A 27,814-nucleotide genomic window follows, 5' to 3' on the forward strand; every position below is an offset into this window, starting at 1 on the left:
TGAACATGAACATGAACATGAACATGAACATGAACATGAACATGAACATGAACATGAACATGAACATGAACATGAACATGAACATGAACATGAACATGAACATGAACATGAACATGAACATGAACATGAACATGAACATGAACATGAACATGAACATGAACATGAACATGAACATGAACATGAACATGAACATGAACATGAACATGAACATGAACATGAACATGAACATGAACATGAACATGAACATGAACATGAACATGAACATGAACATGAACATGAACATGAACATGAACATGAACATGAACATGAACATGAACATGAACATGAACATGAACATGAACATGAACATGAACATGAACATGAACATGAACATGAACATGAACATGAACATGAACATGAACATGAACATGAACATGAACATGAACATGAACATGAACATGAACATGAACATGAACATGAACATGAACATGAACATGAACATGAACATGAACATGAACATGAACATGAACATGAACATGAACATGAACATGAACATGAACATGAACATGAACATGAACATGAATATGAATATGAATATGAATATGAATATGAATATGAATATGAATATGAATATGAATATGAATATGAATATGAATATGAATATGAATATGAATATGAATATGAATATGAATATGAATATGAATATGAATATGAATGTGAATATGAATATGAATATGAATATGAATATGAATATGAATATGAATATGAATATGAATATGAATATGAATATGAATATGAATATAAATATGAATATGAATATGAATATGAATATGAATATGAATATGAATATGAATATGAATATGAATATGAATATGAATATGAATATGAATATGAATATGAATATGAATATGAATATGAATAAGAATATGAATATGAATATGAATATGAATATGAATATGAATATGAATATGAATAAGAATATGAATATGAATATGACTATGAATATGAATATGAATATGAATATGAATATGAATATGAATATGAATATAAATATGAATATGAATATGAATATGAATATGAATATGAATATGAATATGAATATGAATAAGAATATGAATATGAATATGAATATGAATATGAATATGAATATGAATATGAATATGAATATGAATATGAATATGAATATGAATATGAATATGAATATGAATATGAATATGAATATGAATATGAATATGAATATGAATATGAATATGAATATGAATATGAATATGAATATGAATATGAATATGAATATGAATATGAATATGAATATGAATATGAATATGAATATGAATATGAATATGAATATGAATATGAATATGAATATGAATATGAATATGAATATGAATATGAATATGAATGTGAATATGAATATGAATATGATTTATGGACTCCCAAATGGCTTAACCGATTACCGTAAAAATTTGTGCGTAGTAGGAATTTGTTATGGAGCGTGTTTGCGTGCTATTGGTTGAGGATTATCTATTCGCCAGATAGCGCTTCGGGACAAATTGTGATTTTCTTCTATTTCATTGAAAATCGCAGCAACGCGCGATGGGTAATAGCTAGTATTTAATATTGCTTCATGTGTTTTCTGGTAACCAAAAGTAGCCATCTTGATTTTTCAAATTGCGTCGATCTTCAATTTCCATAATCAACCTGCCACTCCTTTTTAAATAACAGCAGTATTGATAATGATTACCTGTATTTCGCGGTTACAGGAAAACAGTATATGAATTGCAAAATGATGTCAATTATTAATATCCTTCATTTGTTGATGACCTCTTCCGAATTACATTCATTTTGGTAAAGGTTTTTTGTAATAACCGGAAGCCACCCTGTTGGATTTCAAATTCACATCAATTTCCGTTTGTTTATTGACCTGATTCACTCAAATTGATAACGGTTTGATGATTTGTGGTAACTGGATTCAACTAATATAGATTTCAAAATAGCGTTAATGGCATCCGTCATTAATAATTTGCAATTCTCCAATAGAAAATATCAGGCTCAAAAGTTCCCAACTGGTCCTGTGTTTTTTTTATTTAGGGTGTTTTGCACTACAAAACGGTTTCGATTTTATTTTAACAGCTATGACAATCAAATACAACTACACGGTTGGAAAATTGATCGGAAGTTCACGCCAAGTTGAATATCATTTCGAACGAACTGATGACTCCCAATCCTTGGCTTGCGAATCATAAACGTCAAAAATCACCAATACGACCGCAATTAAGAACAAACGATAGTTCGAATGGATCGCATTGGTTCGAACGTAAACAAGAATGAAGGTGATAGAGATTGGAATGGTACATCAGAAGACGACTGTGAGACTATGTGTCAAACATTGTTTCGCTACATGGAACGATGTCATTTCGAATTCGACTTATAGATAGCAAATCAATCAATTGTGTTGTCAGTATCTTTGTCTTGTTCTCTCATACCGAATATTTTCTAATTGGTGTTTTTCTTTTTAAGTGATAGCACATCGAGCAGACATCCAAGCTCAAGCAAATAACTTGTGCAATGTTCGAACGAATTATCCTACAATAACTAACTAACTAGAGGATAATTGACAATTTTGTAATATATGTGTGATCAGTTATCAAATCAGTCAAACTTCCTTTGAATAAACCTTTAATTTTACACAAGTCAAACGCTCGAGATATACGTCTGTTCTCTGTGGCGATAGTTACCAATTTTAATTAAAAAGGGCAGAATACAAATAAAGCAAAACGTAGCAACAATCAAGCAATCGATTGAGAACGTTCAGTTGTTAGAATTTTAATTAAATTTCATTCCTCCATTGCTACTACGAACGAAAATAAAACTAGAGCGAAGGGAGTAATGGTTACTACAATTGGCACGAACATTACTTGCGCAGTGTACCCAGTTCAGCCAGCACACTGTGCATGATATGACATTGTCCCTGGTTCGCTGGACTCGTCTCCAATTACTATCGGATCCAATTTCCTGAAGGTAGCGTTCGCTGACTTGGTTCTGACGGGTTTCAACTTTCGATTACTGTTGACAGTGTGTGGCGCATTCTTTGAGTTAAAAAATATAAACAGAACATTTCCAACTGATGTCAAATCGAATCTGAAGTTCTGATAACAGCGAAAGTTGCATTCATTCGCATCACGTAAACATGCATTTTCGCTAAAACTTTATCAATTTAAAATGTTTTCTTTCCATCAACAACACCCCATCCTACTACTTGTTTTGGTCGGAGCACAGAACAGCAAATCAGTGCAAATGACCAGGAAGTCACACATATCGTCGCTAACTAGCACCCATTTTGCAATTACACAATTAAATATGAGCCCTTCCTGAACGAGCGACAGTTTGATAGTGCAAGGCAAATAGGACTAAAATGCGACTGAATTTCCTGTGCATTTTCGAACAGCGCATTTCACTCTTTGTTACCATATGGTAACGAATAGGCGATCATAAATCTGCACGGGTGAAATGAATTCGAATATGTGCAAACGAATTGCATCTGTGTCGGTGGGAGGCACTTCATCAAGCGATAACAACCAAGCGAACTAAATTTTCTGTTCGAACAACAACCGATAAGAGCGTGTTGCTGGAATACAAACAGATTGTCACAATTTACTGATACAGGCGCCGATTTACGACAACGAATGTAATTATTTCTTCACTCGAAAAAGTCTTGGTAAATGTCAAAGTTTATGCTTTCCCAGAAACACTTTTCGATTAACGATTTCCAGATGGGATCCCCAATTTCAAAACACTTTGGTGACCCACTACCACACCACAATCCGTCCGATGAAACTGATACCGAGTAAACAGTCTGCGGAAAAGTGTGATTCATCACGGCAACCGTCATCTGCAAAAACTTCACCGCCATGTGCGGTGCGTGCAATGATCGATTGGTTGTGCTGCCGGTTTGTCGGTCCCCGTCACCCGCACTCGCGACAAAGAAAGTGACAAATCGGCCATCGGAGATAGGCATAAATGAGATGGCCTACCTAGACCGCATGAAAACCATATACCTATTTATAACCTCGGCCCGCGCACAATACACTGACTGCGCCCCAAAGCTACAACCACGCCGTTGACTGATTAATCTCGAACACCATCATAATCTATATCTGAGCGAGCATGTTGTTTGCAAACAAATGAACGAAAACGTGGAATGGTGAAAAAAACACGACACCAACAAACAAGAGTGTTGTTCTTCTTTGGGGGCGCAGAAGAAGATTCGAGCAGAATCGGCTCCGTTTGTTCGTCGCTCGCCACATCAGAGCAAGACACGCAGACAAGCGTGAAGCGGGTTGACGCTGGGAAGATAGCCACATTCAATCCGCCACCGTCGTCGTTGTGCTGCTTACCGCCACCGCACATTTCGGAGTTTACCATCACCGCTGAGACAAAACAGTGACAAACCGCGCGATCAGCGCCCCACGAGAAACGGGACAGGCACGTGTGGTTTAGGGCTTTCGCCGGTGCGGCGATGGGTTGAAGCTATGCGAAAGAAATAGAGCCAAGATGAAAAGGAAGTGTACAGTCAGCTGTTTGTTTGGTTGGAAAAGCTTTGAATGGGCCATCATGGCTGTGGGACATTGTGACAGTTGAAATGATTACAAATTTATTCTATTCATAAATAGAAACGGATCTGTCTCAATATTGGTATAAAAACTCTTGGAATCGCCAGTCTGGACGACCATGACAAATTTTTTTAGTACATTGCACAGTAACCAAGAATGTGAGTTATGCTAGAATGTTCTTTTAATCTAAAATTTATAGGCTTATAATGTCATAAAGTATTTCTACTTCGAATGATTCTAATGTCGGTACGAAGGATTGCTCTCCATTAACTGAAGTCTGAATGTAAACTTTTCCATATTTGAAGATGGAACTTTACCGCTTTCAACAAAGTTTTCTATTGTACTTGGACAGAAGTAGTCATCTATTTCAGCTGTATTTATTCATTCCATATACAGTCTCGTCGGAGAATTCCTAGAATTATCCGACACAATTCTTTCCGTTTCAATAAATCGTACGCGACCTTGAAATTCACAAACAGATGAAATTCACAAACAGATGAGTCTGCAAGTTGTATACCCAAAAATTATAGAGGGTCTTTGATCGTCCTTTACGAAATCCGCTCGCTGACAAAATATTCAGCTATAGGGAGCAGCTTAGGAGACCACGGAGAAGTTCCTTGAGAATCGTTATGCCTCTTTTTTATGTGTTCATTTTTGCCTTTCTCAATAGAAAGGTATTGCAATTGCTCTGAAAACCGACTTTTTAACGGAGGCCCGGAGGGCCGAGTGACATATACCATTCGATTCAGTTCGTCGAGTTCGGCAAATGTCTGTGTGTGTATGTATGTGTGTATGTATGTATGTGTGTGTATGTGTGTGTGTATGTGACCAAAAATGACACTCATTTTTCTCAGAGATGGCTGAACCGATTTTGACAAACTTAGTCTCAAATGAAAGGTGCAACGTTCCCATAGGCTGCTATTGAATTTCTAATGGATCCGACTTCCGGTTCCGGAATTACAGGGTGATAAGTACGAACACGCAGAAAATGTCGATTTTAATAAATTCTGCAATGAATGTATAAAGGTGAAAATTTTTCCAAAATATGACCACAACTGATTCGATTTGTAGTATTAGGTCACTAACATCCATTCAAAGTCTATTTGGCCACATTGGCCACCATCCTCGGTTCCGGAAGCCCCGGCGGAAGTATCTAAATTCAGAATAACAGTCACATCGGTTTCTCGGAGATGGCTAGACCGATTCGACTAAACTTGGCCTCAAATGAAAGGTATTGCGTCCCCGTAAATGGCTATTAAATTTCATCCCGATCCGACTTCCGGTTCCGGAGTTACAGGTTGTGGCGTGCGATCACATAGCAAATTGTGATTCAAACCGATACTCCGATGAAAGCAAAAAAGGTAAAAATTTCGCTAAAATGTCTCTCAAACAACTTAAATTTGCTGTTCTAGGTCACCGACGGCCAACCAAACTTTCGTTGACTACATTGACCACCATAGACGGTTCCGGAAGTGCCCGGGAAAAGCGGCCATCTTTCAAAATTTACGAACTCACATCAGTTTCCCTGAAATGGTTGGGCCGATTTTCACAAACTTAGTTCCAAATGATAGCTATAATATCCCCACAGATGTTTATAAAATTTCGTACGGATCGCTTATATGGGTCCGGAAATACAGACTAAATCGTCCGGTCACATATGAAATTCCCATATAAGCCAGAACTCAAATTTTTTTTTCAAAGGGGGGACCCTATGAAATTTCAGAAATCGAATTCGTATTTTTGATGCCAAACATCTTTAAAATGCATGAAACGTCGAGATTTTATGTTATCTCGAAAATTTTTTTTTTTTTGTAAAAATCGACTTTTTGGGACTTTGCCGATTTCGCACCTTTTTTCAGTTCAATATTACCGTGGCTGTTTTTTTTCAAAATTTTAGAACTCGAACTCTTTTAATGAATATAAACAACGCACACATTCTCGTGATTCATGATTGAGAAAGGCACAATTGCACCGCTAGGTGGATTAAAATAGGTTTTTAATTATTACATTTTCTTCGCTATTCTTTTTGTTATTTCCTTGATTTCAATCTTGCCTTTTTCTTTTTTTCTCTAATTCTCAAATATTACATTTTTTTACCAATTTGTCCATATTTCCATTTTGATCGGCCTTCCTTGTCAGTTTTCTTCCATTTCTCATCTTTCTGTTTTCCTTTTCTTCCTTTTTCCTGTTTTCTATTGTCCTTTGTTCTTTATCTTTTCTCTGGTTTCATTTTTTCTTCTATACTGAAACAGAAAAAAAGGAAAAAATAAGAAGGAAAGAAGGGAGAACGACAAACCGGAAAAGAGAAAAAACGGAAAAAGGCTATAAGTTAAAAATAAAAAACCTGTTTTAATCCACCTATAGGTGCAATTGTGCCTTTCTCATTTCTCCAAACTATGATTTAATAACTGGTTCGTACAATATAACATTATGGAAATGTCTTTCATTCTTATTACACTTGGTAAGTATATATAAGAGCACCTTTTTGCATTCATCGAGGTATCGGTTTGAATCGGAGTTTTCTATGTGATCGCACTCCACAATCCGTAACTCCGGAGCTGGAAGTCGGATGGAGATGGAATTTAATATCAGTTTCCGGGGACGCAACACCTTTCATTTGAGACTAAGTTGATCAAATCGTTCTAGCCATTTTCGAAAAACCAATATAACCGTTATTCTGAATTTGGATGCTTCCGGATCCGTCGATGGTGGCCAGTGTGGCCAAAGAGACTTTGAATGACTGTTTGTGACCTAGATCTACAAATTCAACAGTTTATATTTTGGAAAAAAATCACCTCACCAATTCATCGCAGAATTCGTTAGAATCGGGATTTGCTGCGTGATCGTATGTATCACTCTGTAATTCAGGAACCAGAACTCGGATCCACACAAAATTCAACAGCTGCTGATGGACCTTTCATTTAAAATCAAGTTTGTCAAAATCGGTTCAGAAAATTCCGAGAAACCGATGTGGACAAATCAACAAATTTTGTTTTGTAACCATACTCTTCAACTCGTAATCCGGAACAAGATGTCGGTTGAAAATGAAATTCAATAGCAACCTATGGGAATATTATACCTTTCATTTGAATCTTAGTTTGTAAAAATCGGTTCAGCCATCTCCAAGAAACCGATGTGGACATTTTGTTAACAAATCCGCACATACACACATACATACATACATACATACATACATACATACATACATACATACATACATACATACATACATACATACATACATACATACATACATACATACATACATACATACATACATACATACATACATACATACATACATACATACATACATACATACATACATACATACATACATACATACATACATACATACATACATACATACATACATACACATATACATACACACAGATATTTTGCGATCTCGGCGAACTGAGTCGAATGTTATATGAGACTCGGCCCTCCGGGCCTCGGTTAGAAAATCGGTTTTTGAAGCAATTGCATAACCTTTCTATATGAGAAAGGCAAAAGAATAGTATTTAATTACCTTAATCAGCATGAGTTCAATGTTATCTTCATGTAATTATATTTTGAAATGTTGGTGGAATGGGTTTGAACGTGTAGGGAATGGGGGGTTAGTAGAGTGGGAGTGGAGGATGCGTCAGAAATCCTTCATCTTATTTCGGTATACGGGATGGATGAAGGAAATGCGGGCGTGAGGGTGGTCCAAGGGGAGGGGAGTGATGAAGGAGGGAGGTGTAAGGGCAAGACGGGGGGGGGGCGGCGACGCAATACTCAACTGCATATTTTGCCTTCCATTTGAGACTTGGTTTGAGAAAATCGGTTCAGTCATTACCGAAGAACCGATTTGACTTTAATTGTGGAATATGCCCGGAATTCCGGACTTCCGGAATCGTCGATAGTGGACAATATATTCAAAGAATGTTTGATTGGCAATCAGTGGTCTAGATCTGCGATTAGAAGTCATTTGGTGACCATTTCAATAGTTTTTAGCCTCTGAGGTATTACGATTGTACCGATTTATATGGGAAATTCCAGTGTATCCTTACTAACACCCCTGTAACTCCGGAAGCAAAAGTCAGAACCGAATGAAATTCAGCAGCAGTCAATGGCAATACTATATCTTTCATTTGAAATCAAGTTTGTAAAAATCGGTAGAGAATTCGTTGGGGAATGGGTGTGATATTAGCTTAGGAACTTGGCGAGTTCCCCGGGGGCGTCATGAACCGTCATAGGTGGCCAATGTGGTCAAAGCTGCTTTAATTGATCATTAGTGATCCAGACCCGCAAACTAGAGTAATGTTACATCAATTTTAATATGTTTTACTTCATTTGAACATCATGGTGGTACCAGTTTATATGGGAATTTGCTGTGTGACCGCACTCTTCAACCCGTAACTCCGGAACCGGAAATCGGATCAACTAAAAATTCAATAGCAGCTTATGGGAGCGTTATACCTTTCAGATGAAACTAAGTTTGCGAAAATCGGTTCAGCCATCTCTGAGAAAATTGTGTGAGTTTAAATGACACACACGCATACACACACACATACACACACATACATACACACACAGACATTTGCCGATCTCGACGAACTGAATCGAATGGTGTATGACACTCGGCCCTCCGGGCCTCGGTTAAAAAGTCGATTTTTACAGTGATTGCATAACCTTTCTTTATATGAGAAAGGCAAAAACGTAAAAGGAAAATAGAAAAAAAGGAAAAATGAGAAAAAGCGAAACGGAACCTATGACAATATGAAAAACAGACAAGCAGAAAGAAATATAGAACGACAAAAGGTTTAAAAGAAGAAAAACACGCAAAAAGGGAAAAAAAGAGAAAAGAAAAACGGAAAATAGGTAAACATTTGAAAAAAGAGAAAAAATAAAAAATGAGAAAAGGTGAAATGGAACATATTAGAAAAGGAAAGAAATTCAAACAGAAAGAACTTTAGAAAGAAAGAAAAAAAGAATTAATGTTCAAGTTACCTTTTTTGAGCATGTGTTAGTTTTGAACGCTGGGTAGTATGGGTAGGAAAAATTGTTTTCAGCTTTGCCACCGGATTATCCATTTAAACCTTTTCAAAACTATAAAAGAAGAATATCAGACGATTTGTCAGATCACAACGATTCAAATCATAGAAAATAGCTGCTGGAAAAACTATCGGTTTTGCTAAATGGTGCTTTTGAAAAAGTGGCTGTGATTTTTTGTCACACTACCACACCGTGCTGGGGTACGCAGCACAACAGCGCAATGAAAAAACCACAGCCACTTTTTCAAAATCACCTTCAGCTAAGCCGATGGTTTTTCCGGCAGGTATTTACATGAATTGAATCGTGATAATCTAATAAATCGACTGATATTCTTCTTTTAGAGTTTTGAAAAGGTATAAATGGATAATCTGGTGGCAAAGCTGAGCACACTTTTTCTTACGCACACTACCAAGCCTTGAGGTAACTTGAGCCTTAAAGGGAAAAAACACAAAAAAGTGAAAAAGAAGAAAAGAAAATAGTTTCATACCTTACCTTCTGTTTACCTGTTTTCCGTTTTTCTTTTCTTTTTCCCCTTTTTTCAGTATTTTTCCTCTTTTAAACATTTTTCTTTCTCTATATTTTTTTTCTGTTTATCTCTCTTTCATCCTACTTGCTTTAGTCGGAACACAGAACAGCACATCAGTGCAACTGACCAGGAAGTCACACATATCGTCGCTAACTAGCATAACTAGCACCCAATTTGCAATTACACAATTAAATATGAGCCCTTCCTGAACGAGCGACAGTTCCGTTTCACCTTTTCTCATTTCTTTTTTTGTCTTTTCCCATTTTTTGTCTGTACCTATTTTCCGATTTTCTTTTCTCCTTTTGCTTTTTTTCGTTTTTCCTCTTTTAAACTTTTTTTCTCTCTATATTTTTTTCTGTCTGTCTTTCTCTCATTTTGTCATATGTGCCGATTCACTTTTTCTCATTTTTCCTTTTTTTATATTTTTCTTTTTACGTTTACCTTTTTTCATTTTTTCTCTTTCCGTTTTCCTGATTTTTCCCTTTTCTCTTACTTTTTTTTGTTTTTTTTCATTCCCTTTTTCTTATATTCAGTTTTTCTTTCTTATGTCCTTTTTCCTGTTTCCTTATTTTTGTTTTTTTCCTTTACCTTTTCTTGTCTTTTTGCTTTTCTGCTTCGTTGAATTTTTTACCCTCGTTTTTTTCGTTTTTTCGTTCTTCTGTGATCTTTGATCTACAAACGAGCAAAGAAACCTCTCGATCTCAATCTAAAGAACAAACGAAACATCGTCTTAACCCACACCACACCTTCTGCACCATTTTCCTTGTTTTCTATGTTTCCTGTTCTTTTTTCTTTTTTTCCGTATATTTATTTTCTAATTCTCCTTGATTCCTTTTTCTTTTACCCATTTTCCTTCTTCCTTGTTTCCTGTTTGATCGGCCTTCCATTCCAGTTTTTTTTCCTTTGATCGTTTATCTTTTTCCGTTTTTTTTCTTTTTTCTTATTTTCTATTGTTTCTTCATCTTTTCTCTGTTGTCATTTTTGCTTCTGTGCCTGTTTACCTATTTTCCCTTTTCTCACTTTGCCCTTTTTTCGTTTTTTCCACTTTTAAACCTTTTTTCCATTAATATCTTTTCTGTTTGTTCTTCTTTCATTTGGTCATATATTTCGTTTCACTTTTTCTCATTTTTTCTTATTTTCTATTTTTTTTCCTTTTCCTTTTTTTACTTTAAACTTTTTGCCTTTTTTCCATTTTTCGTTCTTCTCATTATTTTATTCTTCGTTTACTTTCCTTTTTACTTTCTTTTACTTTTTACTACATTTTCCTTTTCTCCTTTTTTCTGTTTTCTGAATTTTCTTTTTCCCGTTTTGCATTTTTCTTATTCAGTGTTTTTTCGTTCTTCCTTCTTTTTGATGTTTTTTTTCTTTTTTTGTACTTTGCTGCTTCTTTTAATTTTTTGTACCTTCGTTCTTTTTTCTGTTATTTTTCATTCTTCCTGTTTTATCGCTGTTCTACAAACGAGCAAAGCAACCTCTCGATCTCGATCTCAAAAACAAACAAAACATTATATTGACCTTTGCCGTCATAAGTTGAAGAAAGAGTGCTGCTCCGACCCGTCATCGCTGTTATTAACCCCAATTCGAAAGACGAAATATTTTCTGAAGCTTAAAACGAAACATAGGATAACGGAACACGCCTTTATTCTGTTTCATCACCTACCCCATTCAGTACTGATAAAAATCAATACGTTAGTCAAAGCAGAAACTTTCATTAAGCTGCGCTACCTAAAACCTGTGGTTGAAACTGAAAGTTAATTGGTATTAAGATTCTCGTGTATATAGAAGATGATATACAGGTCCAACTACACCATCTAGCCCGCGTATGTACCCTAAGCTCATTGAAAAAAATCGCAATACGGAAGTCTTCTTTTGTTAACCAGATGCTTGGAGAATCATCTTCTCCAACATTCTTTAACGGAGTTCTAGTGATCAACAGTCTTATTCCTTCCTACCTAACCCTACCATTCAAAACACACGGAACTAACATTATACAAACCACACTATGCACCTATCAAGGACAGATTCATACGTGCCAATATTGCAATCAGGCGGCACCCCGGGGAAAAAGTTTTGCTGAAGGCATCAATGCTGTTGTTTTCATACTTTTATTTATACGAGAAACTTGAAAATAAAGTTTAAAGTAGGTATTGTTTTAGTCTCCATATTCTTCACCGCAACAGGAATGCCAGGAACAGCTTCAGGTAAAGTCGTAAACATAAATTTTAATATATGGTTTTTTGTCTTAAAATTTTGAAACAATGTGACACAATATATCTAATTAAATTGGAGTGGTTCTAACTACATTTTGCACACATTTTTAATATTCTCAATAGGCTAGAATGAGTAATAGTGCTGAGTGCTGACTAAAACCGTTCTTGGGATATTCTTGACTCCAACAATTTTAGAAAAAAGTAGGAAATAAAAGTATTTAAAGAAAAAAACGCCTCTTTCACAGCTCTGTGAGCGATGAACGCCGACAATGTCGCGAAACTTAGAGACATGTGAGAACTGTGATGATATTTTTGTTCCTTCGTATCGCATTTTAAAGCGCTTGTTGTACAATAAATTAGAGTACATACCTAGAAAAAATCGTGTAAATTTACGTCTCTTGACTCTGACATACGTGCATCAAAAATAGCTTAATTTTACGTTTGATTTTAATTTTACGTGACATTCAATTTCATAAATTATGTAATTTTACTCCACATATGGCCATTGTCCTGAATGGCAGTAAGTGTAATTTTATGGCATTGCGCATGTAAAGTATGTTTCATGTAAAGGTAAACGGAACACGGTAATGTTTCGTCATTTCGTGAATCACGGTTTGTTAAATTTTGTCATGTTTGCAATAACGTCAACAAAATTTATATTTTTTTGGTATGTACATCAACCTGTTTCAATCCACTTACCATCAGAGACGGTAGTCTCTGCGGCTATTTTGCCCTACAGCCTTATCGAAAATAAATGGGATTATCTGACAGAATCTTTTCGTTTCAATGAATTATACGCGGCCTTGAAATTTGCAAACAGATGAGAAGAGTCTGAAAGTTGTTTTCACAAAAACTATAAAGTTTGTCGCAGGGTAAACATTAGAGATGGTCGGGTTTTAATTTTTTCGAACCCGAACCCGACCCGAACCCGAGAGCATGAAAATTTAAAAACCCGAACCCGACCCGAGCCCGAAATTACAAAATTTGAAAAACCCAAGCCCGACCCGAGCCCGAACATTTTAAAACATAAAAACCCGAACCCGACCCGCACCCGAGAATGAAAATTTTGTAAAACCCGAACCCGACCCGACCCGAGAATTTTAAAATTTGAAAACCCGAACCCGACCCGAATCCGAAAATTTAAAATTTGAGAAACCCGATCCGAATCGAACTTGCTAATACGGAGAATCAACCAAGGATCTCGAAGATTTTTAATTCTAGACACTCGAGCTGGACCCTAGGCTCATCTTAGAATAGTAGAATCACTCGAATCTGCAGTAGCACGATACGCATTGAGTTATATCTACATATGGCAAAACAAATCACTACCGAGTAGAATCCGCATTTATATTTACTATTATTGAATGTCGAATTTGTAATGTTCTGAGAAACTTATAAATCGTCGATATCTTAACCGAAAATTAACTGGCTAACTCATGGGGAAACAGAAAAGTCACCGTTTCCAATAACCTTGCCCGTCGTACTTAACCAAAATTTCTAATTTTTTATCAGAAACCATTCCTGCAAGGCGATTTCGCATAATTTATTACATGTGTGAAATTAAGCTATGGCAATTGGCAATTCGTATTGGACAGTTTACATGACGTCACCCACGTTACTGGTTGGAACGGTCAAACCTGTATCGAAGGGTATCAGTCAAGATTTTCTGACGTGTTCTTGATGTCCCATCATTAGCGTTAAGACGATCTATGATTGGGTAGCTAAGTTATTTTATGCTTCAGATTATATGGTAAGCGCGCCAATAGTGATGCTTCGACATCTCCAATGGAGCTCTAGGAACGACTTCAAACTTTTAAAAATCCGTTAATGGCTTCAATAGAACATACACAATTTTTGCAATCAATTCCTTAAGTTCGTGGAAATTCATGTATTTTCATGAAGAAATCCGGATCATGTAACAGCTCAGCCCGGAAACAATCTGACAGAAAGTGTTTGTTTCATATATGTTCCACTGATTTGATAGTAGTGCTATTATACCATCACCATATGAGTGAAAACCCGAACCCGACCCGACCCCGATAATTTGTAATTTAAACCCGAACCCTACCCGAGCCCGAAGGTTCAAAATTTCAAAAACCCGGACCCGACCCGAACCCGAGAATTTCAAATTTGAAAAACCGGAACCCGACCCGAACCCGAGAAGCTTAAGTTTACAGAACCCGAACCCGACCCGAAACCCGTCGGGTTCGGGTCGGGTCCGGATTTCGGGTCCAAAAACCCGAACCCGACCATCTCTAGTAAACATCTGATCCGTCTTTGAACGTCTTTTTCTTTTTGGTATTCGCTGACAAAGGATTTAGCTACAGAGAGTACGGAAGAGTTCCTTGAGAATCGATTAGCCTCGAGTTTATGGCCATTCTTGTGAACCACATGAGTTAATTGCCCTTCTCATAAACAGGGCTCGCGGAGCCATCCAAGCAGCCCAACGCTAGTCATCCCAATCACGCAGTGGATTGCTTCGTACAGCTAGCCACTCCTGTCTTTCAGAAGTTTGGCTGAAATTCCGTAGTTACCGTTTTTATCTTTTTGAAATCCTTAAATATACTTTCATCTACTGTGGGTTGATCCATAGTTAACCGCAATTCTTCTTCTATTTCTAAAATTGTGTATCATTTGGTAAAACTTTCGCGGGACTGTCTTGGAATAAAAAATATATCGAAATGTTCTAAAAAATCTTATTTGCCAGGCTATCTACGAATGAGATGTAATTAGCGCTCCTTACAACACGTCTAAAAAATAAACTGTAAGAGATATACAAAAAGGAGTGTACTTGGAAGCTACCGCAACCTTTATTTGTTTTTTCTTAAAAAAAACCTATTTTAATCCACCTAGCGGTGCAATTGTGCCTTTCTCAATCATGAATCACGAGAATGTGCGCGTTGTTTATATTCATTAAAAACTTTTAAATGCATATATTACATTTTATTATTATACATCACATGACAACTATATACAGGAAAATAAATCATTATTCGAGTTCTAAAATTTTGAAAAAGAAAAAACAGCCTCGGTAATATTGAACTGAAAAAAGGTGCGAAATCGGCAAAGTCCCAAAAAGTCGATTTTTATAAAAAAAAATTTTTCGAGATAACATAAAATCTCGACGTTTCATGCATTTTAAAGATGTTTGGCATCAAAAATACGAATTCGATTTCTGAAATTTCATGGGATCCCCCCTTTGGAAAAAAAAATTGAGTTCCGGCTTATATGGGACTTTCATATGTGACCGGACGATTTAGTCTATATTTCCGGACCCATATAAGCGATCCTTACGAAATTTTATAGACATCTGTGGTGATATTATAGCTATCATTTGGGACTAAGTTTGTGAAAATCGGCCCAACCATTTCAGGGAAACTGATGTGAGTTCGTAAATTTTGAAAGATGGCCGCTTTTCCCGGGCACTTCCGGAACCGTCTATGGTGGTCAATGTAGTCAACGAAAGTTTGTTTGGCCGTCGGTGACCTAGAACTGCAAAGTTAAGTTATTTGAGAGACATTTTAGCGAAATTTTTACCTTTTTACATTTCTTACAAAAGAAATGTATAGGATTCGCTCAAACTTTGAAAACTTTTTCCGAGGCCCGGAGGGCCGAGTTTCATATACCAATCGACTCAGCTCGACAAATTGAGACAATGTCTGTATGTGTGTGTGTGTGTGTATGTGTGTATGTATGTATGTACAAAATGTCATGTAATTATCTCAGCAATGGCTGAACCGATCTTAATGAAACTCGTTTCAAATGAAAGGCCTAACGTTGCCATTTGACACTATTATTTTTGTTTTTCGATATGTTGTTTACTTTCTGAGATATAGGTCATTTTGTCAAAACATTGCAGGTTTTTAGTAAATAACTTTCAAACAAAGCAACGTTGTCCAACAAACTGCACATAATTAGAAACCTTGTAAAAATACCTTTCTATTAAGCTATATATTGTCAAAATCCGCTCACGAGCGACGGAGATATTAAACATTTTGTATTTGTATTCCTCGCTCACCAATTTTCACTAATTAAAAAGGAGACCGTTTCATATAGAGTATTGCTTTACTGGTGTTTTAGGGGCAAAACTAAACCGATTTTGAACATCAGGGTATGAAAACACATCTACGTGATTCAAGGAATTCGATTTTGAAAACATTTTGTGAATTACCTATATAATAATTGAACTATTTCTCAAAAATCAATATGTAAGTTCACTACAAAAACAAAATAATGCGTTCATAGTGATTTTTTTTCTAGAGTTCCTGTATTTATCCCTTGGATTAGGCGTTGCGTTTAATCGTAAAGTAAATATTGGATGGTATATAACTATCATCATCAATCAAGTCAAGATCATCAAGTAATTCACCTAGTAGTGAGATAAGACTTCTCATACAATTATACTCGTGGCATCACCGAAAGAAACTGTATTTTTGAATCCCAAAACTCTAGCAAAAATTTAGCTCTTTGCAAAATTTAGATTATATTGGTTATGGCGCAAAAATTACTACTTACATTATTTATAATAAGGATGCAAGGAATCAATATATCGCATAATATACCTATAAAAATAAGGTCTGGCATGGCCTCACATGCCCTCCCCATATCTATCTCACTCTCTCTTTCACTCTCTCTCTCTCTTTCTTCATGTTGGTAACAACTGTCACGACTCACATCTATCTTGCTATTTCTCTATCCATTTCTAAGTTGTGTGATAAGATTCTCTGCTAATCTTTATTAATATTCAAGCTAATTTCATGTGTGCGATGTAATTGTGAAGGTTTGAGAAAACAAAACTATTTTTTGTCTGTTACCCTATTATTTTCTTTGCATTTTAGTGTACAAGAGACTCGCGGAAACAAGTTTAATAATACATCCTACATGTCAAATAACATATTTGTAGTCCGAGAAAATCTGCAAAATATTTGCCTTATGGGAAAACTATGACTATTTTCAAGGTGGAATTGGTATTTCGAAACGTTGCACTATGGGTAGACAGGTGACCATCGAAAACTACATCAACTCAAATTTATTTCTGTTTCATTCAAAGCTTGTATAAACACTATAATAAAGGAAATTCATGGCTATCTCAGAAAAATATGTGGCTTAACTGGGAGGTGGGACATTCCACGTGCGATATTTCAACTCTTCGTATCTCTATTGAATTTTGAATAAAACATATGCTCAAATATGTCATGTGAAAACTGAGAACACCTTTTTGTGATGAAATTATTGAAAATGCACATACTTTATATTGGTATGAGCTTTCATGAAAAATAACGGATCAAAGCCCAAAAATATCCACGAATTAGATCCGGGAAAAGAAGTCTCCTAAAGTCCCCACTCTCAATGGGGGATGCAAGTACAAGGTGTCTTCTAACTTATCCTCGTCCATATCTGCTCTATACTGAGTACACTTCAATTGATATTTCAATGGCAGTCACAATTAGTAGTGAGGTATTGGATAATTCAGCACACGTTTCATTCGAGTTTTCCATATTGTACAAGTAAATTAGCGAGGATTGCAATCAGAGTTTATGCATTGGACAGATAGTTGATCTGACTACATTTTTGCCATCCTGACAGTTTGAACCATTTCTTTTTCACAGTATTGGATTGTACAGGGCTTATTTATCCATATTTCCTCAACGAGAATTCCGAACGAAACAATATGCAAGCTATAAGGATGACTGGAAAGAGACTGCATTATAATCAACTGAATGCACGCCTTTTATGCTATCGACATAGCCTAGACACTTCACACTATTTATTTTAATTCAAATGAAAACTTGAAATATCTACTTGTCTCTTTTACAAATCGCATTCTCCATCTTTTGCTCTCTGTTCAAAGGGCTTTCGTGAGATTTTGTCTACTTTCCGAATCTGTAATAAGTTTTGATGTAGGCGTTAATTTGATAAAGTTATGACATATTTGTCGAATGATGATTCGTCAAATCGTTGTAAACGTCACGAAAGAATGTGTCATGCGACCTTGTCTCACTTTACTATATTCAACTGCGCGTTAAATTACTGGACCAGCAAATTCTATTCTGCACAATATTTTTCGGGAATATATGACCAAAAAGTAAACTTTGATTTCCAAAGCAAATTGAACGTTCCAGGTTTCTGATAACTTATTAAGGTCTATCAATAATGTTGAAACACTAAATAATCTTAAAACGACGCCGTCAAGTAAAGAAGCGTAAAAACGAAAAGACTAAAACAAAAAAAGGATAGAAGCCCTAGAAATCCCATTGTATATTAATTAGCCTTTCCGCGGAAGATACAATTTTCAAAATCATTTCATAACTTTCTGATGTAATGGTTCTCAAATTCGTACAATCTGGATTATCTATTTTCTTATTTTATTCAAAAATGTTTTTTTTAACTTTAACTTTAAATGATCATTGCATTTTAATTAATTGTTTCATTCAGCATCTTTTTATTAATTTTGTTAATCAGCGTTCACTTAATATACTTTATTCGTTTTATCATTTGGATTCACTCTGATCAGTTTATTCATTTCGTGCATTTTAGTCATATCATTCATTTCACTTATTTTATTCCCTGTTTTCATTCATTTCATACATTTTGTTTAAAATGAAGAACATTTTATTAACCTGACTATTTTTAGTTTTATTCATTTCATCCAAATAATGCTTCTGACACAATTTATTTTTTCTATTAATTTATAACCTTACAACATCGATTAATTTATCATTTCAATCAATGCATTTTGTTCTTTTTTATTCATTTTGTCAATTCACTTCATTTTATTTATTTGGTTCGTTTGTTTCATTTATTCATTTAATTTATTCTTTATTCGTTTTAGTTTCTTAGTTCATTCCATTCATTTTATTCATTTGAACCCTTAAATTAAATTGATTCATTTAATTCTTTTGATTCCTTTGCTTCACTTGATTCATTTGATTAATTTGATTAATTTGGTTCATTTTATTCATTTAATTCATTTTGTTCATATCTTTAATTTTATTCATTTCAGGTTCAGTCATTCCATTTATTTATTTCATTCAACTTGTTAGTTTGAGTCAATTCATTCTATTAATCTTATACTTATTTCTAAATATAGTCTAAATTTTCATCAATTAAGCTAATATAATTTGATTCGTGTATTTGATAATTTTGATTTACTACTTCGCATGAGTTCTGCAAACTAATGAATGATCCAACAGTGATATGTGTAAGAAATGTCTCATCTCACTGCTAGGTGGATTAAATCGGTTTTTGCTTCCATTGGGGTATCGGTTTGAATCACAATTTGCTATGTGATCGCACGCCACAACCCGTAACTCCGGAACCGGAAGTCGGTTGGGGATAAAATTTAATAGCCATTTACGGGGACGCAACATCTTTCATTTGAGACTAAGTTTGGTTGATTCGGTCTAGCCACCTCCGAGAAACCGATGTGACTGTTAGTCTGAATTTGGATACTTCCGCCGGGGCTTCCGGAACCGATGATGGTGGCCAATGTGACCAAAGAGACTTTGAATGGCTGTTAATGACCTAGTACTACAAATCGAAGCAGTTGTGGTCACATTTTGGAAAAATTTTCACCATTATACATTCATTGCAGAATTTCTTAAAATCGACATTTTCTGCGTGATCGTACTCATCACCCTGTAATTCCGGAACCGGATGTCGGATCCATTAGAAATTCAATAGCAGCCTATGGGAACGTTGCACCTTTCATTTGAGACTAAGTTTGTCAAAATCGGTTCAGCCATCTCTGAGAAAAATGAGTGACATTTTTGGTCACATACACACACACATACACACACACATACATACATACACACATACATACACACACAGACATTTGCCGAACTCGACGAACTGAATCGAATGGTATATGTCACTCGGCCCTCCGGGCCTCCGTTAAAAATCGGTTTTCAGAGCAATTGCAATACCTTTCTATTGAGAAAGGCAAAAATTAATGGACCAATTTGTGCATCCTTGCACAAGACACCAACTTGATGCCAGTTAGACGATATATCCAAACTAAAACCAAGTTGGCGCCAGTTGAATACAGGCTTCATTTTGCTCATCTTTGCAACGAAGAGATAGAGAAAAATTTTACCCCGTATAACATGAGCTTCATTTTGCTGCACATTTTTTGCCCAGTAACTAAGAGAGCAGAGAGAAACCGCATTCTCTCATTGCTGCATCCTCTTGCTTGTGACAGAGCAAAGCTTTTTTAGATGCTCTGTTGTTACCTCATCAAAATCTGGTGGAGCAACGGAGATAAATTGCTCAGTTGGCAGATGAGATCTATTTTTACCATTTTTTTTTGTTAACCATTTTTGTTAACGACCTATTGAGTCAATTTGTCAACAGTTGTTACGGCATTTAATTAGCAAGGGACTGGAAGGTGAAGTATATTTTTCAATATTTAGAGCCATAATACTCAAGGGAGAGCAAGGAGTTGAAGGGAGAAAGTTTAGAAAAGCGTGGAAGGGTCATATATGCAAGCTTAGAGCTCACCGGCGACTTAACTTTTTGTCTGCTACCGTAGGAGTCAGGGTCTTTTGGCATTAGAAATGCGAATCACCTGAGTCTACGGCATGTCCGGACAAGCGTAAAGTAACTTGTTACTTCATGCTGTCGGAACCGACTGTCGGAAGTCCGGCCAAGTGGGTTTGAGGAAAAACGTAGTTAAAGTTTTCAGTACACTTAACGCTTTCATAAGAGGCGTTACGCAAGAATTGAAAATTTAAACATTTTTATATCGCTTTCGTCTTCCATTTTGTGGGATATAATTTTTAACACACTAAAACACATTTTAGAGTGATAAATAAAAATTCAACCTACCTTAAAAATTCTACGGTTGTGTAATCCCTTAAATGCCAATTAGACTGATAAAGGATATTGAGGCTATTTTCATCCTAATTATATTATAACCATACTCATTTGAAGCCTTCGATTAAAGCAACGTCTGCCATCTTTCTTCATCTCATTTAAGTTTTCGTTGTGTTGAAACACCAGTATTCGACCATTTTCCGCCTCAATTCAATCTTTGCACCAATAAAAACAACGTTGTCTGCAAATCATTCTCAAAGACATGTTTAATAAAAAGTCTCCTGATTTTAGTGCTCGAATGTCTATTAATTTGCTCCATCGAGCGTGCATAGATTACACATTTAGTTTGAATTATTGAGTACCTGAAATTTTACTTACGTTTTGAACAGCAAGCCGTTCATTAAGTAGACAAATTCTGTTACCAAACTCTCCGCAACATTCCCGTTTTATCCAATAGTCAAAAATACTCAGCAAATTTTCAGTTGAAGATTGCTGACTTGTTCCGTAATCTGATAATTGAATTTGACGAATTGCTATTGAAAGTAAATTTCTCAGTTTTTTATCAGTTGTACAAAAAAGTTAAAGACGAATGAAAGAAATCTTACATTTCCTGAACTTGATCACGAATTTTAGCCCTGGATTTCTGAACACAAAATATTCTCATTATCAAAAAAAATCGCTTGTTCGCAAAAACCATCAATAATGTAGAAACAAAACAGGCCTGCCAATGAATGCTATCAAAAGATTTCCTCTTGGAAAAGCCGAACTATTTCCACTTTTTCGTGGTCCAATCTACACTTCTTTCCTCCATCTGGCTTCTAATCATTATACTTGCGAGTCAAATTCATTATCCAAAATCGACATGTGTAAAATTGCCCTAGTCAAGGAATAAATATACACTCAGGTTTTTTTTACGCGGGGGATACATGCCGCGTAAATGAAAATCGCGTAAATGAAAACCGCGTAAATTTCAAAATCCGCGTAAATGAAATACGCGTAAATCAAAATCCGCGTTAAAAAAACCGCGTAAAAAAATACCGCGCAAAAAAACCGCGTAAAAAAACTTAAGTGTACCTCAAACATAATCTCGACCAGGAAAATCTTACTATTACTGTTATCACTGTGTTCTGTTGAAAATTCATGGTTTTACAAGAGACTAAGAATTATTCGCAATGTGCAAACACGTCATGTAAATTTTTTTATCCGAAAATAACGATTTTACAGATGGTTTTCTGTATTTGTTTTGTAAGTTTTTGACCAGTTTCGACGATGTTTTACCTTTTGCCGAATGATAAGTCAGTATTATACTGAATGGTGTATAATGTACGGAAAAAAACCAAAAGCAATGATAAATTCAATTAAAAATATTCGAGGTTTCAGCTAATTATTCGTAAAACTACCGAAGTTGCTGAAAAACGAATACTCTTTCGCAATTTTCGAAGCAATGGCTGATCTCCGTAAAATATTATTTTACTGTTCAAATCGTCAAACGAAATTAGTGAACAAATTTGTTAGCTTAATGTGTGCATATAAATGACTGGCATAAATAAAGTACTCATTCGATATAATATATCGCTATTCTGTTGTTTTCGAAACCATCGTATTTTATTGGCATTTTTTTCAAACATGCTCTTTCTGTAACTGAGCATCTGATGAGGAACACTCCTTCTTGAATTGGGCGAGAATTAGTACTTTCGCATGCCCCCGGCGTGGTAGAGAGATATGTGTGAACTCAAAAAAATAAATCTCTTGATTCTTGAGAGCGTGCTTTCTCACTTTTGGTGGGAGCTAGTAAACAGCCCTACTGCGTTTGACTGTTGGCAGAGGGAAAATGAGCTAATATTGAGAGCAGTAAAGAAGCCTGGTTGAATACAAAATCCAAATATGGATATATCGTCTAACTGACAGCAAGTTACAAGTGAAACATTAAAATACTCTAGAATTTGAATAATGAAATGCTATGGTTTCACTTTGTTTTGGAGATATTTAGCGTAGCGTTCCTATGCTCGAAACGTGATCGAATGACGTTAATTCTCTGATAGTAGAGACGACCCGGATCATTCAAGCTGTCATTATGTGGAAAAACGGCAGATTGATTGAACAGACCAAAAGTACCATTTGTGCCGAACAGAACGTCAAATCGAAAATTTTGGGCAGTCATCAAACTTTACGGTTTCTCTAATCCGAAAAAAGCGAATGATCCTAAGGTTAAAACCTCTATAATCAAAGTTTAAAAAAAATCATGAGTTTAGGCACGATTTACACGTTTCACGTTAACGTATTTTTTTCATGAGTTTATGAATAGATTTTTTATGTGTATGAGACAGTCAAAATCTGCTCCAGAAAGGGTTCACACAAATTTGGCTTGCTTCATCCTCTAAAGACCCTCAAACTGTGATGTAGAAGAGAGTAGGGATAGGTGGCCCACTAAGGATATTACGTCACATTTTAGAATCATTTATGTATTTTTGACTCTATCTGTAACCTATCCTTAAACAAATCTGCGATAGCGTCAAACGTAAGTTGTCGTTTAAAAAATAATTAAATTTTTGTTGTTATATAATGGGGATATGTGAACCACTATGAATATTTGTTCATTTTTGAAGTCACTACTTGAAAAAAAAACTTAAAAAACTGATCCGAAAAATGATTTGAATGATGGGTTTGAAACTTCAGTCAGTTTAATGTTGATTTAGAGTTAAATCTCTCAATATATACGCTCAAAACTTACGTTTGGAACCATCGTTTCATTTCCCAGTATTGTTCTAGATATTGTCTAGTTTCGTTCTATGGGATACCTTTAAAAAATCTAACTCTAAACAGACGACCACATTTAAAAAACTTTTACTGCCTAAAACAAAGTTTTTCCTAGTCCTAGTTGCCGTTGTTTCTGTCTGATAACGCTCCCCGATGCTGTAATTATGGTACGTTCATTGTTTGGGTAATTTAGTTAGTTTGTAGTTAGAAAAGAACTCCCTTCGGTTAACTTTTTCATTACATCGCACAACACATTTCCCACTCCCGCATACACCCGTATGATGACAGTCGACAAAAGTGCGACAGCATCCGACCGACCGACCGACGGACGGACGGAGAAGCGATGCTGCACCGACACATTCACAGAAAGGCACCGACATCGTTTTGTCCTACATCTCTCCCACTCTCTTCCCGGTTAGCGCTGTATTGGTGGACCAACTCCATACGCTACTCCATTTTCAACTCTGGCGCGTTGTCCTCTGTCCCGATCGCATCTGTGCGAGTGTCAGCCACCCCACAGAACACACAGGGATTGCGTTGCGTGGCCATACCCGGTGTGCGAGTGTCCCTGTGTTGGTGAGTCTACTCGGAACCGTTCATCATCCTAGTAGAATAGAGATGAAAACTAGGAAGAATTCCCGTCGCAGTTCTACTTCCCCTTATTCCCAGTCGAACCAAAGACAGTTACCCGACGGATGAGGGTAAAAATTATGTAATTTTAATGTGCGGTCCTCGCCGTTCTGGAATGAAAATTTCTCTTCATCCCGAGGACACTGGGATTCTCGTTCATAATTAATGACATGACAGGGCGGGGGTGGGTTTCTTATCCTTACCTCAATGTAGATGGTGCTGTTGGGGTTAAAGGTGTCATTTACCCGATGCAGAGTGATGTTGATGTGCGGCACCGAGTGCAGCAGTTCAACCAGGAACGATGGCGCTAGCTGCTCCATGACGGATGCTGGAATCATTTCACTTCCGCCCAGGGCTGAAAATTTGACAGATTACACAGGGCAACGACGAAAATTTCTCTTCCCGTGGCAGATCCTGAACAATCGATATGTTTCAGACTGTACTGATTTTCCCTCACCGATGCTCGGTTTTTCCCGAGCCAGATTTTCCACACACTAAATTACTCAATTCAGCTTTCCCAGCCGGGGCAGAGTACACACTTTGTAGCATTGATTTTTTCCACCAGACACCAGAGACACTTGAAACATTACACTTTTGCAACACAAAACAATTTTTACTGCCTTTCACCCCACTTGGGGACAATCCTTGGCACACGCACCTCACTCACAATTTCCACGGGGAGAAAAAAAAACATCGCCTACTAAGGTTAAGAACCGAAGGGGCGCACCGCTTTTTTCGCCGAGTGCTGTACGTGCCAAACCTGTGCTAGCGGCCCTTCAATCAATACACACACCTCACAAAGCCAAGGACTTGTTTCTCGTACTCGAAGCACCTTCAACTTCACTCCAATCTAAAAACTCCTGTTATGCACTAGAATAGACTGCAGGCCATAAACGTGCGTCGCTGTAGTCGTCGTTGTCGTAATCAGCCCCAGAGCCACCGAAAAGAAAAACCAAAACACACACCCAACTCGGCCGTAATAGTGGTGCCGTAGCGAACGGGCAGCAACCCCCTATTTTTCCACTGAGGCTGGCTTTTCTTCGATACACACTCACAAATTTTCACCACTTTCGGGAACCGCTCGCTTGCCGGACCTCGTAGGGCAGAGCCATTTTCACCGTTCCGATTTAACACAGTAATCTTCCGGGTCCTCCTGGGGGTCTCTGACATTCGAACCTTTGCTGAAAACCCGTAGAGGAATCAATTTTCAGTACACATCCAGACTATGACCCAACTCTTCTTCTCTGGTGCCCACAGAATATGACGCAGTCACGACGGGTCACACTCCGAGCACTCACGTTTCACTCCGACGAGTACAACTTCGATTCTGCCGTGCCGTGGCTCTGCTCGCGGCTACAGTTGCTGAACTTCATTTCTCTTTTCCACTACATTCGCTCCGGCTCCGGTTGCGGCAGCGATGATGGCAGCAGCCTGCGCTCCTGCGTGTGAGTTGCACTAGTGGGTGCGAGAGAGAGAGGGTGGAAAAGTGGGAGAAAAATAAATTAGAATGAGCATTGCATGCGAGGTGAAGAAATTGCGGCAGGGTGGCCAGTGTTTAAGGTTGCACAGAGAATGCGCAAAATTCGCAAACGAAAAAAGTAGTTTTTTCCATGCCGTATCTCAGATTTTCATGAAAATCAATCAGCAGTACTGTAACAACATTCTACATAGGGTGTTGAGCCCATTTTCGCCATGTTTCTATTATAACCATACCCATTTGAAGCTTTTGGTTAGAGCAGTGTCTGCCATCTTTGTTCAACGCATTGAGTCAAATGGTAGCGCAACAATAGGGGCACTCGATTCGAGTTTTCGTTGCGCTCAAACACGAGAATTTCACTGTTTTCAGCGCATTTGTGTTATTATATTGGTTCTTAACAACGAAGCAAAGCTGTTGATGTCAATTTTTTCGCATTCCATTGATTGTAGGCCGAGAAATTAATGAATTAGTGAGGCACCCTGCTTAGTATGGTGAAAATAGGCACTTTACCCTACGCTGATTGATTTTTATGAAAATCTGATATACGGTGTGGAAAAAAACTGCTTTTTTTCGTTTGCGAATTTTGCGCATTCTCTGTGCAACCTTAATTTTGAAAATTGGTTAAAAAAATATTAAGTGTTAAACAAAATTTGGAAAATGTTTCAATCAATTTAAAAGACATGGAACAGATGCTGAAAAATATATTGTGTGATTTGAAATTTATTTTCATGCACATATTTGGAGCATGAATATAAATGTAAAATTAAGTTCCACCACAAATACACATAACCTTATTTATTTATTTATTAAAAGATTAAGGCCGAAGTGGCCTGTGCCGTATACAAAAGATTCCTCCATTCCACTCGGTCCATGGCCGCGCGTCGCCAACCACGCAGTCTGCGAAGGGTCCGCAAATCGTCTTCCACCTGGTCGATCCATCGTGCTCGCTGCGCGCCACGTCTTCTTGTACCGGTCGGATTGCAATTGAGAACCGTTTCCACCGGGCTATTGTCCGACATTCTGGCTACGTGCCCGGCCCACCGTAGTCGTCCGATTTTCGCGGTATGACAGATGGGCGGCTCCCCCAACAGCTGATGCAACTCATGGTTCATTTGCCGTCTCCATGTGCCGTCTTCCATCTACACTCCACCGTAGATGGTACGCAGCACTTTCCGTTCGAAGACACCAAGTGCGCGTTGATCCTCCACGAGCATGGTCCAGGTCTCGTGCCCGTAGAGAACTACCGGTCTAATCAGCGTCTTGTAGATGGTCAACTTCGTACGACGGCGAACTCTGTTCGACCGAAGTGTCTTGCGGAGGCCAAAGTAAGCACGATTTCCTGCCACGATACGTCTACGAATCTCTCTGCTGGTATCATTGTCGGCGGTCACCAGTGAGCCCAAGTACACGAACTCTTCAACCACCTCGATTTCGTCGCCACCGATGCAAACTCGAAGCGGACGGTTCTCATTCTCTTCTCGTGAACCTCTTCCTATCATGTACTTTGTCTTCGACGTGTTGATGGCAAGTCCGACGCGCTTGGCTTCTCTTTTCAGTCTGATGTAGGCTTCCTTCATCTTCTCAAAGTTTCGTGCAATAATATCAACGTCATCGGCGAAACCAAGTAGCTGAACGGACTTTGTGAAAATCGTACCACTCGTGTCGATCCCTGCTCTTCTTATTACACCTTCCAGCGCGATGTTGAATAACAGACACGAGAGATCATCACCTTGCCATAACCCTCTGCGTGATTCGAAGGGACTCGAGA

General features: G+C 37.1%; 1 protein-coding gene across 3 annotated transcripts in view; it reads right to left on the reverse strand.

The window, feature by feature from the left end:
* LOC131685524 (protein tweety-2-like) overlaps positions 1 to 27,814 on the reverse strand; it is a 280,502-nt gene that overhangs the window by 246,739 nt on the left and 5,949 nt on the right. For all 3 annotated transcript variants that reach the window (XM_058969314.1, XM_058969316.1, XM_058969317.1), the window contains exon 2: positions 24,773 to 26,024. In XM_058969314.1, coding sequence (XP_058825297.1) covers positions 24,773 to 24,907 — 135 coding nt within the window. In that variant the 5' untranslated portion in view covers positions 24,908 to 26,024. The remainder of the gene's footprint in view (positions 1 to 24,772; positions 26,025 to 27,814) is intronic.

The sequence above is a fragment of the Topomyia yanbarensis genome, chromosome 2 (assembly GCF_030247195.1).
Source record: "Topomyia yanbarensis strain Yona2022 chromosome 2, ASM3024719v1, whole genome shotgun sequence".
Lineage (NCBI taxonomy): Eukaryota > Metazoa > Arthropoda > Insecta > Diptera > Culicidae > Topomyia > Topomyia yanbarensis.